The sequence below is a fragment of the Spermophilus citellus genome (assembly GCF_964194105.1).
Source record: "Spermophilus citellus genome assembly, chromosome: 17".
Taxonomy (NCBI): domain Eukaryota; kingdom Metazoa; phylum Chordata; class Mammalia; order Rodentia; family Sciuridae; genus Spermophilus; species Spermophilus citellus.
Window position 1 is genome coordinate 50,240,955 of NC_138199.1, and position 18,316 is coordinate 50,259,270.

General features: G+C 38.7%; 1 protein-coding gene across 4 annotated transcripts in view; it reads right to left on the reverse strand.

Annotated features, from left to right (window-relative positions):
* Positions 1 to 895: 895 nt before the first annotated feature.
* Positions 896 to 18,316, reverse strand: part of CALCOCO2 (calcium binding and coiled-coil domain 2) — a 33,744-nt gene continuing 16,323 nt past the window's right edge. For all 4 annotated transcript variants that reach the window (XM_081270635.1, XM_081270637.1, XM_081270634.1 and 1 more), the window contains 9 exons: positions 17,061 to 17,186; positions 14,598 to 14,686; positions 14,304 to 14,373; positions 12,619 to 12,741; positions 12,251 to 12,337; positions 8,636 to 8,731; positions 6,631 to 6,766; positions 4,702 to 4,730; positions 896 to 3,578 (listed from right to left, as the gene is read on the reverse strand). In XM_081270635.1, the coding sequence (XP_081126761.1) occupies positions 3,402 to 3,578; positions 4,702 to 4,730; positions 6,631 to 6,766; positions 8,636 to 8,731; positions 12,251 to 12,337; positions 12,619 to 12,741; positions 14,304 to 14,373; positions 14,598 to 14,686; positions 17,061 to 17,186 (933 nt within the window). In that variant the 3' untranslated portion in view covers positions 896 to 3,401. The remainder of the gene's footprint in view (positions 3,579 to 4,701; positions 4,731 to 6,630; positions 6,767 to 8,635; positions 8,732 to 12,250; positions 12,338 to 12,618; positions 12,742 to 14,303; positions 14,374 to 14,597; positions 14,687 to 17,060; positions 17,187 to 18,316) is intronic.

Sequence of the window (18,316 nt, forward strand, 5' to 3'; positions counted from 1 at the left end):
TTAAAGAGAGAGAGAGAGAGAGAGAGAGAGAGAGAGAATTTTTAATATTTATTTTTTAGTTCTCGGCGGACACATCTTTGTTTGTATGTGGTGCTGAGGATTGAACCCGGGCCGCACGCATGCCAGGCGAGCGCACTACTGCTTGAGCCACATCCCCAGGCCTTTCTGAGATAGGGTCTTACTAAACTGCTGAGGGCCTTGCTAGGTTCACCTTCAACTTGTTATCCTCTTGCCTCAGCCTCCACTGTCATTGGGATTGTAGGTATGCACCACCACGCCTGGCTTGTTTCCAATTTTGGCAAATTATTTCTCCATATTTCAATTTATTAATCAATAAAAGTGAAAATTAATAGCTGCATGGCTAGGAAGATTATGAGAGGTACACAGGGAATATATGAAATACATTGTCAACTATAAATTATATGAATGTAAAGACATGTGAATAGTTATAAAATCAGCTGAGGAGGGCATGGGGGTCAGCATAACTTTCCTGAGTTTATGGGATATTATTGGTTTTCTTAGGGCAACTAGGTGAGTATCTCTTTGGGTTTCATCTCCAATAGGGTCCACTTTGCTATTTTCCTAGGAAATGAGCTGCACCTCTTTGCCCTGACCTATTTCATCTATACTTGTGGTAGGAGACCAGGTTAGATAATGCTTAGCTTAGTGTAACTCACTGCCATGGCAGAAAATCATTCAAATCATATTTGAAATGTGACACTGTGGCAGTCACATTTCATCCCAGTTTTTAGCAAGACCAGAGAAAAGGGGTTAAATGCTGTAGGTGTTCTTTAGGTCTGGGTCTACTAAATATGTTGCCAACTCTTTTTTTTTTTTTTTTTAAAGAGAGAGTGAGAGGGGGGGAGAGAGAGAGAGAGAATGAATTTTTAATAAATAGTTCTTGGCGGACACAACATCTTTGTTGGTATGTGGTGCTGAGGATCGAACCCGGGCCGCACGCATGCCAGGCGAGCGCGCTACCGCTTGAGCCACATGCCCAGCCCTTGCCAACTCTTTCTGATGTAGGCTAGCTTTCTTTTACCACTCTTTCACACTCACATGTGCCAGGGTGACTTTCCACTGTTCATTAAGTAAGTATGATGAGGGAATGCAAAAATATAATAGACTGGGGAACAATGAATTTGGAAGGAAAACCGGTTGCCATAATAACTAGAAAGATTTTTTTTTAATCAAGTTTAGGTAAAAATACTATTTGCTCCCATACCCTCTTGCTGTTTTTGCAGGTATTCCACAACTATAAAATGTGGGGGGAAGGGAGGACAGCAGAGGAAAGCGGGAAGGCCGAGATGGGCAGTGGATTATGTAAGAATGATTGTTTCCTTTACCACTAGTAGCTGCCTGGAGCATAATTTCCCTTCACAGCCTTAGTAAGAGCAGCTGGGGATAATGAACAGTGGTTAAAGATGCTTTGTTTTACACCCAGCAAAAAGGATCATTATCACCTCAACCGTTTTTTTTTTTCACCAAGCCTGTGGAAGGGCTCCTGCTGCTATCGATAATCATGGTAACCCTCCGGGTAGCAGGGGCAAAGGGTGGGTAATTCACCAGAAAATGATAATTCACTGATTTGGATTATGTGCACCACTGCTCCTCTCCATTCATGTGCTTAATTAAGAGCTGACTAGTACAAAATAAATGAAACTGCAATTCTTCACAGAAACTATCTGGGGAGCATCAGAAATTTTGCAGGGAAGAAGGGTATGCTCCAGTAAAACTCCTTAATTTCCATCTCCCCATTATATTTTTATTGTGGACCTGGGGCTGGGTTCATATAACATCTGATTCTTAAGGAGACAAAAGGCTTATGAGTGCAATAGACTTCTTGCTGAAATGATGATACAAGGGAAGTGGCATAGCTTCACTTCCATTTTATCAAGGAGAAATAAAAGCAAGTAGCTGTGATTAGGACAATAGTTTGTCTAGGGCACAACTCCAATCATATCAGGAAAACCCCAGTAGGAATGCAGAGGCAGAGTTGGCTCAACCTTATGCATTACATCATGTTTCACATCATTCAAAAGTTTTTGTAAAAGTCTCTATGGTGACCAGCTGGTTGACTGCCTGGGAGTCATTTCCATTTGTTCAGTTCCCGAGGGGAGAGAAAATGGAATTGCTTTCTTATAGTTCAATTAGGCAAATCTGGATGGAAGGCATTGAGCTTAGTCCACAAAGGGTGCCAAAATCCACAATGCTTTTCAAAAAACACATGGAAAGTTACAGCAAAAAGGCAGAGCCCCGGATTTCTCAAACTGATGCTTATCACATCCCTTCCCACCTCAACATAACTGCCAGGACACTCTCACTGAACAGTTAAAACAGGTGAAGAGAAATCATTTGTGGGGTTTTCCATTATCCTTTTGTTTAACTCAAAAACTTAAAAATAAGACTGTAAACTAAAGGTTTATTTTAAATTACCTAAATCCCTGAAAGAAATTTATTTTTAGTATTGAGGAGATTAACAATAGTAGTCTCATTATGTTGACATTCATATTCAAACTCAACTGTTCAGAAAGTTGTAACAACTACAGTTTCTAACAACTCCTAACTAAAGGAAGACAATAATAAAGCAGGTATGGTGGCGCATGCCTGTAATTCCAGTGACTCAGGAGAATGAGGCAGAAGAATTCAAGTTCAAGGCCAGCCTGGGCAACTCAGCAAGAAACTGTTTCAAAATAAAAAGGGCTGGGGGCTTAGCTCAGTGGTAGAGTGCCCCTGCATTCAATTCCAGTACCTAAAAGAAAGAGAAAAAAGGGCAACAATAAAAGTTATGTGCATAGGAAGATTAAAGAGCAGGAATGTCAATCAGTTATATAGATAGAAGTCTTTCTGAGACTGAAGTAGTATTTCCTGTACATGTTTCAGGAACAAAATGTTTCTTTTGGGAGTTAAAAAATCTCTAGCATTCAATTGGACATCTGAATTTTGGGCTAGTTTAATGCAATCAGTTGGAGAAAGAGGCCTGAGGAGGAAGCCCTCAGAGTTAGAACTAAAGACTGAGTACAAATACACTTGAGGCCTAACCTTGAATGGCAATGGGAAAACTTGGAAGACAATCACTTAGTATCAACTCAGGCAGATCAACTCAGGCAGGTCAACTCTATCCTGGCGCTCTTGTACTGAGGTCCCAAGGAAGAATGGGCACATAAGTGAGAGGCTGATACAGCTAGAGCCATGTGACTTAGGTAGTCACAAGAATGGAGGCAGAAGCTCTTAACATCATCTTGTAGATAATGGACATGGCTCCACCTTTACAGGCAGTAGAGCTAAGTAAATCCCTAATGATTTCAGGTTAGGAAGGATCTTGACTCATTTAACTCATAGTAGAAGCTGTATGTTCTACTCTAAACTATGTACAGCATAGATCCAAAAGGCTTGGATGCTTAAAGAGAGTGGCAGAACACATGATCTTCAAAGATCTGCTTCTCTCTTGCTGGGAAGGTCTTGTCACAAATTGGACAATTCAAACAAGGGGTCTGCATTTGCTGCTGCTCCAAGGTGTGATCACAGATTTCATCAGCAAAGTCTGATTTGCAGGTGAAGCATTTCTTGATGGAGAGCTGGGAGGAAGTACAAAGAGGTTAGCAAAAATGTTGGGTTCTGTGTGGCAGAGACAGTTCCATCTTGTTTTCCATGTATCCTCAGTGCCTTGCATAATGATTAGTAAATGATAGGGGCTCAAGAAATAGTGAATTCGTGAACAGATTCAAATTTGGAGTTACTCCCTGGGGCTTTCTCTAATCCTAGAATTTAAAAGACCTAATACAGAGCTGGGGCTGGGGCTCAGTGGTAGAGCGCTTGCCTAGCATGTGTGAGGCTCTGGGTTCAATCTTTAGCACCACATAAAAAGATAAAGTAAAATAAAGGTATTGTGTTCATCTACAACAGAAAGAAAGAAGAAAGAAAGAAAGAAAGAAAAGAAAGAAAGAAAGAAAGAAAGAAAGAAAGAAAGAAAGAAAGAAAGAAAGAAAGAAGAAAGAAAGGAAGGACGGACATAGCTCCAGACAAGAAGGTGCACTATATGTGCCTTATTTGGCTAGCTGCTAAGTTCACATCTTCCTAGTCACACTATCAAACTTAACTCACAGAAAGATATCATGAACAGAATACTGATGGATGAAATGTGCTTTCTTTCTTTCTTTTTTTTTTTTAGAGAGAGAGAGAGAGAGAATTTTTAATATTTATTTTTTAGTTCTCGGCGGACACAACATCTTTTGTTGGTATGTGGTGCTGAGGATCAAACCCGGGCCGCACGCATACCAGGCGAGCGCGCTACCGCTTGAGCCACATCCCCAGCCCCGAAATGTGCTTTCTTTTCCCTGCCTCCACAGGCTGCCATAGAACATACTGATCCTACTGACCTTTGGAGTTTGACCTCTGGAATTATCAAAATGAACCACTCTCCCAGTGGTTCTTCCATGAATTGGAGCAGGAAGGGACATTTTCTTTTCTTTTTTTTTTTGAGAGAGAGAGAAGTTTTTTTACAATATTTAGCTTTTTTTAGTTTTCAGCGGACACAACATCTTTTGTTTGTATGTGGTGCCTGAGAATCGAACCTGGGCTGCACGCATGCCAGGCGAGTGCGCCACCGCTTGAGCCACATCCCCAGCCCAGGAAGGGACATTTTCTTAAGGATTTGATATGGACATTTCATGTATGCACATGGTCATCTCAAATACTTACCAGGCTAGGGGCAGAACTTTCTTGAATACCTGAGGAGAATAAAAAAATTTCCTTCAATAAAATAAAAATCATCCCTTGATTCTCAGCTGTGTCCTACTAGTCATTTTCTGTAAAAACCCTGTTTCTTTTCTCCTCACTGCCTCTGATTCTTTCTTTCTCATATATACCATTTACTTCTGAAAGAGGGGATCTATATGAGGAAAAAATAATAAAATAATGGTATTTTCAATAACTATTTTTAATAATATGTTCATAAGTTATGTTTATAACTCTAGTTATATAACTTATGTTACATAATCAGAAAAACACAAAAATGACAGAGTGAGAAAAATGACATCTTTTTTTTTTTGGTATTGGGGATTCACCCTTCTTTCCTCTATTTGCTAATGTGATCATCTATAGAGCACACAAGAAACTAATTTCATAGGTTATTATCACCTCTTGTAGGCAAGTATTCATTAAAAACTTCTTGTGGCAAGATGGAACCATCAATCTCTGTTTTGTCAGAGTCCTGATTTCTACCTCAGCCAACAAAATGATGCCCCATCTTTATTCTGTGCTTGACAGCAACACCCACTTGAATTCTCCTGCTTTACCTAGAGACTTTTCATTGAGATTCAAGGCACTGAGCAGAGAATCCAGGGCCTCAAATCCAACATAACCAAAACCTTTAACCTCTCTGGATTGCTGGGTTCATGGAGTAAACAAACTGCATGGATATTTAATCCTCTAAAGATTCCTTTAAGGGGCAGGACATAGTAGTGCACACTTATAATCTGAGCAACTCAGCAGGCTAAGGTGGGAGGAGCTCAAGTTCCAGGCCGGTCTCTGCAACTTAGTGAAACCCTGGTCTCAGAATTAAAAATAAAAAGGGTTGGGGATATAGCTCAATGGTATACAACCCTTGAGGGTTCAATCCTCAGGACTGAAAAAACAAAAAGATTCCTTGATGGAATCTTTTATCACATCATAGTGTTAGGTGCTGATTTAGGAAGACAGCTCTAGTAGATATTGGATTCCCAAGCAGCCAATGGAACATTGGGAAGGATAGAGCACTCAACTTAAGGGGCCTTATACACATCATCATCACTACTATGCCAACCAGTGGAAACATCTCTTGCCAAGCCATCTGTCTCATTAGCCCAGCTGACTGGTTTGGAGATACAGGTGCTTCCTTTACTAGTCCCCTCATCCCCAGCCAGAAAGTCTATTAGGGAAATACTCTCATTTCTTTTTTATTCTTTTTTGCTGAGGTTGCCATATTGGGGGAAGGAGAGATAATGCAAAGATGCTTAAAAATATCTTCAAACAAAAAATAACCCGTTCTCTGTCTATTGCAAAGATTTGGTTGTGACTCTTAAGATAACATTACTGCTTTAAACTGTACAACAAAGTCTTGCATTGCTTTTGGAAACAAAGGAGAAAAGCTCCCTGTTTGGCAGGAGTATGTTACCCTAAGTTCTTGAATAACTACTGGTTTCCACCCCTATTTCCTGTCCTACCATTCAGGAGTCTCAGTGGAGCATACTCCTGCTTCCCTTGGTTGGAACATCAGTGAGCTGTCATAACTGCCAGTTTCTGGGCAGCATAACCTGCTTTTCCAAACCTTAATTAGCATCCTCTACTTTGTATGTGTATATCTTCTACACAAAGACATTTCTCTGATTTATACATTTGGAATATAGCCGCGGGACTCAATTTGTGTCTGCTGCCTCTAGGCGAATGATCTGATTTGCGTCTTCTCAATTCAGATTTATTTCTCAATTAACACTTCTTGTCTGGCAATCTTTCTATTGGGTCCTCAGTTTCTGCCCAGCAAGTCTTAACAATGAGATTGGTCTTAATTAGCATCTCAGGCGGAAAAAAAAAAAAATTAGTGATGGGGATGCAGGCAAGGATTTTCCAGTTAGAATGGCAAAACTGTCTTACCAGAATATGGGTTTCCATAGACAAGACCTGGATTTTGTCCAGCACCTCCTTGATCTGAAGTAGGCACTTGACATGGCAAAGAGTCAAAATCCAGACCCATGTAACTCAGCAATCTGCTGTTCTCTTTCTTTAAGAGCTAATGATAGAGGATTTAAAACATATTGAAAGACAACAACAAAGAATGGTTAGCAGGAACGAGCTAGGATACATCCATTAAAGTAGTTCTCAATTAATAATGTGGAATTATGAAGCCAAATAACTAATAATCCAAAATTTTTCAGAAAGGGAACAAATAGCTTCAACAGTCCAAAGATCTAAACTTTTTATATATGAATTTAAATATATTTACTAACTTTCATTTATATTAATACCAAAAGAATTTTAAATCTCTAACGTATCCCAAAACTAAAAGAGAAGGTGCAAAAAAGTCTTTGGACATATGAGGGTAGCAAGAGCTATATATTAAGATTGAAACTGTTATATTTTATTGGGAGCAGAATGTTTCTTTCAATTTCCTTTTTAGAACAATTTATTTACAAAATGTAAAATTCATCTGATATAATTTTCCCTTCTTCATATTTTACCCCATCATATGGATGGACCACCAGAGAGAATGAAAGGAAAGAAGGGAAGGTGGGAGAAAGGTAATGAGAAAGACCAAGAATGAGACAGGAGAGAACAAGATACAAGTGGCACAGACAGCATGTAGTTTTTAGAAAAAAGAAAATTAATAAATTTCCCTTAAAATCTTAAGAGGGTTTTACTACAGTTCTGTACAAAGCTTCCAAATACCAGATCTCCCTCTTCTTCTGGATTGAGTATATAATCTGACCCCTAACCATCAGACAAACCACAAAAACAGGATTTCAAATTCAAAGAATAATTATCTAAATCAAGAGAATGAAAATGACAAGACCAAAAATAGACCCCAAAAATAGACCCCAAAGCTCATCTACTATCATTAAACACATTGGCATAAGTCATATAATCAAAAGTTGAAATTATCAAGGGGGAATTAGTGTTTATGGAGTTTCAGCATTACAAGATGAAAAGTTCTAGAGATCTGTTATACAGTATGAATATACTTAAAATAGTACACCGAAATTATTACAACAGTACATTTTATGTTATATAGTTTTTTAGCTACAATTTTAAAAAGAAAAAAAAAAAAAGTAGAAGTAGTCACTTTAAGGCATAGCTCGAAAGGGTTACAAAAGTATAGAGATGTAGGAGGTAGACTTGGGGGCACATGCCTGTAATCCCAGGGACTCAGAGGATAGCGAGTTCAAGGTTAGCCTCAGCAATCTAGTAAGACCCTATCTCAAAATAAACCTGGGGGTGTGGCTCAGTGGCACAGGGCTTCTTGGTTCAATCTCCTTCCCCTCAAAAAGATATAGGACTGCTGGAACTGTGGATCTAATAATAACAGTGAGAACACACAGGTCTTTGATATTGGGCATGGGAATGATTTCAAGTATCATCACTGTATTTGCTGTCACTGCAATAAGTGAATCAAATCAATCAATAATATTAATAACAGTGTTTAACACACAGAAGATAATCAATATTGGTTGGATCAGTTTATGAACTGATAAGTACATAAATGCACAGCATCTGTAGGGGCCTACCATGGGTCCTGCACTGGCACAGACAACCACGTCTCCTGGTTTGGTAACAGAGAAAAAGGAAAAAGTCATGCTTAAGGAAAAGGGTCCCCTCACTAACATAAATTTGATGTAGGATATCACACCCTCCCCACCAAAGACAATACAGTTATGAAGTTAAAAGCAGTAAGTTAGGTCTTCAACACGGCTGCTTCTTTCAAGATGACTACTGCCATGCCAGACAAGTTTCACCTTTAGAATAAAGAGATGTTTTCTGGTAGATAAGAAATCTAGTTCTGAGACAGTTTCACCCACTGTTTATTCAATTTTCTGCATCTTTCAGCCACTGTTCTCCTTCCCCTTAAAACTCTGGATTTTCCTACCTTTTTCCAAATACTTACATCATTTTCTCTTTCCATTCTCTCTCTCTCTCTCTGAAGAACATCACATATAATCTTGTTCTCACTCAGTCTTCTTGACAGGTCAAAATTCTCATCCTGCCAATAATTTAAAAATTAGAGTTAGGATCACATATTGCAACCTGGGTCCCTGGTGGGAGACTGTAGAGGATCTGACTTTCCAAAGGGCATGGGACTGAGGTGGAGAAGAAGGGACTGCAGAGAAAGGTGTGGTACTATGGACAGGGTATTGACTTACAGAAGTCACTTAACCAAATGCTGGAAGGCCTAAACTGGCATTAGGATTGCCAGGGTTTATTTGATATAGTTGTAAGTAAGCAACTAAAGAGAAAAAGTAAGCTTGGGGAAAAACCTCAAGACTGACATATCAGAATTAGGGTTAAAATGGAGCTTGTTTAATCCCACCCAACCATGAAACAATCCTGTTTATTTTGAATAAGTATCTCACTCCATGAAACCTGTAGCACTCAGGTTTAGGTTGGTATGATTCCCCTCCCAGGGTGAGGAAAGGTATCTGGGCTCAAGTTCCACTGAGAAGGAGGGATACTGGAAGGCACTTGTTCCAGGTTGCAAGGAACCCAGACTGGGGTCTTGAGCTTCCCAGAATGACTGGTTGACCTAACTAGGTTCATACTTCAGTATTTTCCATCTCCTACTTGTATATACACACATGTGCGTACCTCACAAACACACTTAAGCTAATCCTACTAGTTGTGGTTTTTGTTCCAAGATTTTTTATTTGAATGCTGGTGCCCAAACTGCTGTGCGCTTCTAGCCGACCCTGAGGTAGTAATGCGAGAGGGGGCTACCCGATGACAGTGCTGACTGCAGGCTCCTTGCTCCCCATCCCCACTGGCTCCTGCTGGCTCTTCTGGTCCTGCTTCACTTCCTCAAAAGGCAGAAATAAGAAAGGACTGAGTCTGCACAAAACCGGCTCAATGGTTAAAAAATTTCCCTGAAACCCATGGCTAAGCTAAGGCCTATATTTCCAGGGATACCCCAGCTGGCTTCTGGTCTCACACTCCATCCCTCCCTTTCTAGTAGGAAAATTTTCTCCTTATCAAGGGTGTACATTTTGGGGACTTGGTCTAAGAATCACAAACCTTCAGACCCCTTGCTTTCCTGGGCCCCTTATCTCTGTCACCTACCAGTGCAGCAGCCCTGAGTTGCCTGATCTGTTTGTGGAGTCGTTGGCACTCTTTGTACTTCTCTAAGAAACAGGCTTTCCCGGCCTCTACCTTTGCCTTTAGGCGTTCCACCTCTTGTACTAACTGCTCCTCCACTGTTGTTTTCTTGTTTCTAGGCTCCTGAAGTATAAGACACATAGTCCTCACAGTTAGAGGCCTTTCTGGATGCATAAGAAATAAAGAATTGCGAATGAACAGGTGGAGAATACTTGGGTCTTGAAAAATATTCCATAAAAATCAAGGAAGGGGCTTGGGGTTGTGGCTTGGGGTACAGTGCTTGCTTAGCATGTGTGAGGCACTGGGTTCGATTCTCAGCACTGCATATAAATAAATAAAATAAAGGTCCAGTGACAACCAAAAAATATTAAACAAACAAACAAACACCACAAAGATACCCAGACCTGTCATAGAGAGCTTCCAACTTTTGAATGACTATTGATTAAAACTAATTTCTTTAGAGACTATTAGGAACTGGGGAAGGGGATCTGGAGGAAGTAAGAGAGAGGGAGAATCAGAGGGTAGAAGGTAAGATAAACATAATATATGCATGTGTAGAAACAACACAGTGATACTCATTAATTTGTACAATTAATAAGTACTAACAACATAAAAAAAAATTAATAACTTCTTTGCCAAATCAGACATCACTAACTCAAATGTGCTTAAGGGACCAGGCAAGTGGGGAAATGAATGAAATAACTGAATGCAACCTATTAGTGAAGACTGAGCTGGGGTGTACCTCAGTGGTAGAACACATGCTTTGCATACACAAGATACTGGGTTCAATACCCAGCACCAAACAAGCAAACAAATAAAAAACAGTGAAGCTGGGTGTGTTATTCCAGCTACTAGGATGGGTGAAGCAGGATGATCACAAGTTTGAGGCCAGCCTCTCCAACTTACTGAGACCCTATCTCAAAATTTAAAAAGGGCTGAGGATGTAGCTCAGTGGTGGAACACTTGCTTAGCATGTGCCAGGCCATGGGTTCAACTTCCAGTATTGTAAAAACAAACAAACAACAACAACAAAAAACCCAGTGAAGACTATAGTCAAATGGAGTACACACAACCTATCTAAAGTGAGTGTAGCTCCTCAGCACCAGATGTTGCTGCTGTAAAGGAACATGGACTCAGTTTTGATACTCTAAATTTTTCAAAAGAAGCTAGAAACAATTTTTTTTTTTTTTTTTTGGGTGAGGGGATACTGGGGATTGAACTCAGGAGTTTAACCATTGAGCCATATCCTCAGCCCTTTTTAAAAAATATATTTATTTTTTAGTTATAGATGGACACAATACCTTTAATATTTTATGTGGTGCTAAGGATCAAACCCAGTGTCTCACGCATGCCAGGCAAGCACTCTACCTCTGAGGCACAACCCCAGCCCCTTGCCAGTCCTTTTTATTTATTTATTTTTTTAAATTTTAAGTTGTTTAGGGCCTTACTAAATTGCTGAGGCTAGCTTTGACTTGCAATCCTCCTGCCTCAGCCTTCCAAGTTGCTGGAATTATAGACATTCACCTGGTAAAATGTAATTTTTTATGAGAAAAATTCTCAGATTATCTTCAAATTCTGGTAACTAATTCAATTTCTAAAAAGGTACCACCTAAGCCAAATAAAACATCTTACTTTCTTTTTACTTTTTCTGTTTTTTAAGATAGGATCTTGCTTTGTTGCTCAGGCTGGTCTTGAACTTCTGGGCTCAAGTGATCCTCTCACCTCAGCCTACTGTATCTTATGTATAGTAGGTACTCAGAAACTGACTGAATATACTTGACTTATAAATGATGTATATATATAATGTGGGTTACATTGCAATAGTTGTACCCTCAAGTACGACTTCTCACTACCTTATAGCAATTCATAAAATACAGCTTCCAGGTACCTGTCGGCATCATGAGGCTTCTTTTCCAACAATATATTACAGGAAATTATTAGTTAGTTATAAGAAATTATTAATCAGTCAGATTTTCACTATTATATTGCTATAACCCAGAATGACTTATAATTATAATAATTGCTATATATTAATTATAACAAAATTCACTTTTAATTGTTGGAGTTACCTGTTATAGAACTATTTATAACCATTAATTTGTCTGCCCCACAATAACCCTACAGAAGGGAATAGGAGTTATTTTGTATGATTCCTAGCCCCAGGATCTATCTATAGTAGTAACTTGTCAGGATGTCTAATTCTCAATATCCTTTATCATTCATCACATGTTATACATGCCCACCTCTCCTAAACATTTTGTAAATGTCAGATTCTCTATCCTTTTGGTAGCAAGTAACCAAAAGTGAATGCCATTCTAATCTGTCTTATTTATCCTCTTCAATATCTGAAAATAGACCCTCATTCTTCTTTCTTCAGACTCCCTCCCACATAGTCATGCAAAGACAGACATGCCATTAACTCCTGTTGTTTCTTTGCTGCAGTAGTTTCTTTCTGCTTCATATCCTCCACTATCTGCTGGAGCTTCTTCTGCTGCTCCCTCTGCACAAAAAAAATAGATTTTGATATCACTGACAGGAAAAAAAACACACACACATACACACACACACACACTGGGGAAGGGCCTGCTGAACTCATGAACAAGCAGAATACAGAGGGAAAGCTATCTCTTAGTTGCCTAGTAAAGTCATGAGATAAGCTTACATAAGATGGTCCTCTGAGACATTTCTCATAATCAGAGATATTTAGGTATGTGATAAAGAAAGAACAATATATATTTTCTTATAAATGCCTAAAAATGCTATTTTCTTCCATGATTCTACCTGTTCAGTCAAACTGAGAAAGAGTTGGTCATTTTCATTTTTCAGATGTTCCAACTGTTCTGCTTTATCTTGATCTCCCTGAACAAGCTTTTCCATTTCCTTCTCTTGAGTTGACAGCTGGGCCTAAAGCAAAAACAGTGAATACAACACCAAGATATAAAAGGAAAACTAACCAGGAACAATGCCAAAACTTTAATATGTAAAAACAAAGGAATGTGTTTCCCAAGTAACTCTCAACTGCCAAAAATCCCTTAGAACTCTTACTTTTCAACTCTACCTTAATTCCTAAGAATCTAAGACTCACCTAAGTGAAATAAAATGAACCACTCTTTACATTAAAGCCCTTCTTTAAGGCACAGATTCCTAAAAATGACAGCAGTTCTGCTATCTGCTTTACATTACAAGCTTTTGAGTAAGATTTTGCCTGAAAAGATTTTATAGCATGGATGGTGGAAAGAGACCCCCATCATTATATGATATACATGTATGAAAATGTGAATTTGGTGTCAACATATCTTATATACAAACAGAGATATGATAAATGGTGGTATAAAGGTGTATTAAGAATTGTATGCGGGCTGGGGATGTGGCTCAAGCGGTGACTCGCTCGCCTGGCATGCGTGCGGCCCAGGTTCGATCCTAAGCACCACATACATGTTGTGTCCACCGAAAACTAAAAAATAGATATTGAAATTCTCTCTCTCTCTCTTTCTCTCTTTAAAAAAAAAAAAAAAAGAATTGTATGCAAAAAAATAATAAGAGAGCTCATGTATAATGGCATAATTTGGCGTGAACATACTTTATATACAGAGTTACAAAAATTGTGCTGTGAATGGATAATTATGAATGTAATGCACTCCACTATTGTCATGTATGTAAGAAATAAATTTTAAGGGGCTGGGGATGTGGCTCAAGCGGTAGCGCGCTCGCCTGGTGTGCGTGCGGCCCGGGTTCGATCCTCAGCACCACATACCAACAAAGATGTTGTGTCCGCCGAGAACTAAAAAATAAATATTAAAAATTCTCTCTCTCTCTCTCTCTCTCTCTCCTCTCTCACTCTCTCTTTAAAAAAATAAATAAATAAATAAATAAATAAATTTTAAAAAAGAAAGAAAGAAAAAAGATTTTATAGCTAAAATAAAAGGGTTTGAAAACCATGGTATAGATGACCATCATCCATCTTAAGAGTTTATGATACAAAAAAATTGAATGAGCTACTCAATTACTTGTGGGCTATAACTATTTTAAAAATGTGTGTGTGTGTGTGTGTGTGTGTGTGTGTGTGTGTGTGTGTCTCACCTGGTTCAAGAATGGAAAATACAGGGACTGGGGATGTGGCTCAAACAGTAGTGAGCTCGCCTGGCATGAGTGCGGCCCGGGTTTGATCCTCAGCACCACATATAAACAAAGATGTTATGTCTGCCGAAAACTAAAAAATAAATATTAAAAAATTCTCTCTCTCTCTCTTAAAAAAAAAGATATGAAGAGAAGAAAAACGGTCAAAACTAGATTATTTAAAAAAAAAAAAAGGAATGGAAAATACGTAACTTGAAACTTTAGTCTGATGCTTTGAAAGGTACACCATTTGGCACTTACTATGATGAAATGCATCTTCCTGGGCCTACAGATTGGGGTGATGGCAAAGCTAAGGAAACATCCTTTGGCAAAATTGTGACATTACCTACCTGAAGCTGATCCACTCTGATTCCCATCTTCTCATTTTCTGAGGACACCTTCAGGTTATGTTCTTTCAGTCTGTGGAGATGAAGATAACAAATTAAAATATTCACTGATTCTAGGTTGGCTCCTTCTGGGTTTAAATGATTTAAACCTGACTTGGCTCTAAGCCTGCAGTTGATCACATCTATCATTGTCAATAGACATGTTCTATAATAAATTCTAGAAATCTGATCTGACTCTGCATAAGGGTGCCTATTACACAGCAGTTTCTCCTATCCAAGAATTGAAGACACACTCACTGAAGCAGCTCAGTTTCCCAACAGGTTTTCTGCTCTTTCACTTTCTGTTCCAATTTCTTATTGATACTCTGTAGAGTCTCCAGCTCCTCCTATAAATTGAAACATCATCAAAGGAACAGATAATTTCTAATACACTTCATTATCTTAGGCAGCCAACAAATATTTATTGAGAACTTACTTATATTAAGCATAGCATGATACAGCAGTAAAGATATATCCAAGTAAAGACATTTCCATATGTGGGGTTGGGGTTGTGGCTCAGTGGTAGAGTGTTCGCCTGGCATACATGAGGCACTGGGTTCAATCCTCAGCACCACATTAAAAAAAAAAAAAAAAAAAAAAAAAAACCTAAATAATGTGTCCACCTAAAAAAACTAAAGATACATAAATATTTTTTTAAAAAAAAAGACATTTCCATATGAAAAAAAATTTTTTTTAAATATTTATTTATTTATTTTTTAGTTCTCAGCAGACACAACATCTTTGTTGGTATGTGGTGCTGAGGATCGAACCCAGGCCGCACGCATGCCAGGCGAGCGCGCTACCGCTTGAGCCACATCCCCAGCCCCCCCCCCCTTTTTTTTTTTTGGTACTGGGATTGAACCCAGGGGCGCTTAACCACTGAGTCACCTCCCCAGCCTTTATTTTTTATTTATTTTTTTTAGAGACAGGCTTTTGTTGAGTTGCTTTTGAATTCATGAACTTCCTACCTCAGCCTCCCAAGCTGCTGGGATTATAGGAGTGTGCTACTGCACCCATGATGAAAATATTTTTAATTATGTTTTTTCTATCTCTCTCTCCCTATAATTATGTATGTGTATGTATATGTAGATTTGTACATTTTAATTTTTTTTTGTGTGTGGTGCTGAAGATCAAACTCAGGGCCTCACACATGTTAAGCAAGTGATCTACCACTGAGCTATATCCCCAGTTCTGTTCTTTCCAGCTTAAAAATGCATCTAGCTGGATGTGATGGCACATGCCTGTAATCCCAGCTACTGAGGAGGCTGAAGCAGGAGGATTATAAATTCTAGGCCTGCTTGGGCAACTTAGCCAGAACTTGCTCTAAAAAATAAAAAGGGTTGTGGGTACAGCTCAGTGATAAAGTGTCCTGGGTTTAATCTAGGTACTAAAACAAAACAAAAACAAAAACAAAAACCACCTTAAGGGCTGGGGTTGTAGCTCAGTGGTAGAGTGCTCGCCTGGCATGTGTGAGGCCTTGGGTTTGATCCTCAGAACCACATAAAAATAAATAAATAAAATAAAGGTATTGTGTCCCAACTACAACTAAAAAAAAAAAAAAAAAACTTAATTTTACATCCACTGGAGCTTATATTTATCCATTAATTCATTAGACAAATATTTATTAAGTGTCAGTTACACACTATAAACTGTTCTGCAGTGGGAAAAATAAAGTTGCTTTTCTTCTAAAATGGTGCTATCCTATAAATTAATGAGAGCCACATATATAATTAATAAATTTTAATGGTCACTAAAAAAATTAAAAAGAGGGCTGGAGTTGTAGCTCAGCGGTACAGCACTTGCCTTGTACGTCTGAGGCACTGTGTTCGATTCCCAGCACCACATATAAATAAGCAAATAAAATAAAGGTACATCAACAATTTAAAAAATTAAAAAGAAATAGAAGAAACTAATTTTAATAATATATTAAGTCCAACATAATAAAATTTTGTTGACAATAAAAAGGAGATATTTTCTATTTTTTCATGCAAAATCTTTTCAATTTGGTGTATATTTTATGATCATAACACTTATCAATGCAGCTGAATTTCAAGTGTTTAATGGTCAAATGTGGCTAGCTGCCACCATACTGGTCCTAGACATTTGTTTTTTCTTTCCTAGTTTCCTTTTGCACTGAATTCAATCCCATACATCAACATTAACTTCCTACTTTTAGCTCCAAGCTTCTCAAAGTTATTGCTTATAGCCTTTAGAGAAAATTTTCTTTTGCTTAGCTTCTAGCATTATCAACTGTCATCCCTTGCCTGCTGATTTGGAGGATGATTCAGAGGAGGAGAAATAGCAAAGAGTTTAAACAATCTATAACCTCACCTGTATACTAACTCTTCTCCCTCTTGATTTTTACATTCTAGTCAATCAAAGATAACATTTCAAATTATAAATATGCAAAAGGCAGAAAAAGACTGAGTTTGAATCTGGGTCCCATCACTGATTATTTACCCCTCCTAAATCTCAGATTACGCATCTATAAAATTGGGATAATAGTGCCACAATTCCATAATGAGTAATCCTCAGGTTGAGGAAAGTTAATTTTTATTTTTATTATAAACAAAATAATACATATAAAACTTTTAACACTATGCCTATTCCAAGATATTGGAATAAGGGATTCACAAGCAAGACAGAAAACAGTGCTGGGCAAGAGATACTATCCAATTCTGATCTCCATGTTCCAAGTTCACCTTTAACTAGCAGCCACACCTGCTTCCTTTGGAGCTCAGCCTGCATGCTTGAGTTCTGCTTCTGGAGGCTGGCACAGCTGTCCTTCAGTTCCTGGTTTTCTTTGCAAAGCTCCTCATTGTGTTGCTCAATCTCTTCTACCTTTCCCTACAAAAGAACATTCCACAAACTATATTCTAGTAAAAAAATCCCCATATGTTGGGATGGTGAAGGTATGATTCCCACTCACTGGAATGACATTTATGTACCCCAATGGCAGCAGCTCCTCAGTATGTATGCAAGCAAAGGTATATGCAAATTCTTCTTGTAGATACATAGTATTATTTGTCTTTCTCAAAGGACTTGAGGCCAGGTACAGTATTTTTTTTTTGTGTGTGTGTGTCAAGGATTGAACTCAAGGGTACTTAACCACTGAGCCACATCCTTCCCCACCCCTTTCTATTTTTTATTTTGAGACAAGGTCTCACTAGGTTGCTTAGGACCTTGAGCTGAAGCTGGCTTCAAACCTGCCGTCCTCCTGCCTCAGTCTCCTTAACCACTGGGATTACATATGTGAGTCACAATGCCCAGCTAGTATAGTTTTTTTTTGGGGGGGAGGCGGGGAGTACCAGATATTGAATTCAGGGGCACTTGACCACTGAGCCACATGCCCAGCCCTATGTTTTGTATTTTATTTAGAGTCAGGGTCTCACTGAGTTGTTTAGGGCCTCACCATTGCTGAGGCTGGCTGAACTAGCGATCTTCCTGTCTTAGCCTCCCGAGCTGCTGGGATTACAGGCATGTGCCACCACGCCCGACCCAGCTAGTCTTTTTTTTTTTTTTTTGTCCTTTGCTACTAGGTATTGAACTCATGGGCACTTAACCACTGAGCCACATCCCCAGCACGTTTTTATATTTTATTTTGATATAGAATCTCGTTAAGTTGCTTTTGGCTTTGTTAAATTGTTGAGTCTAGTTTTGAACTTGAGATCCTCCAGTTTCAGCCTCCCGAGCCACTGGGATTACAGGTGTGCTCCGCAGCACCCAGCACAGTTAGTATTTTAACTGGTTTTTCATAGCCTCCCTACTGTCTACCATAGTGCTAGATGAAAAATAAGTGTCCTGACAGGTGAATAAGTTAATGAATCTAATAATCATGTATGATAGGCACTGGGTCAGAATTGAGAGATACAAAGAAGACTACTTGGTGCTTCTCTCCTCAGTGGAGCTTGTACATTTACAGTTGTCTTAGTACGCTCAGATGACAAAAATTAAGTACCTAGAAAAGTTAAGGGAAT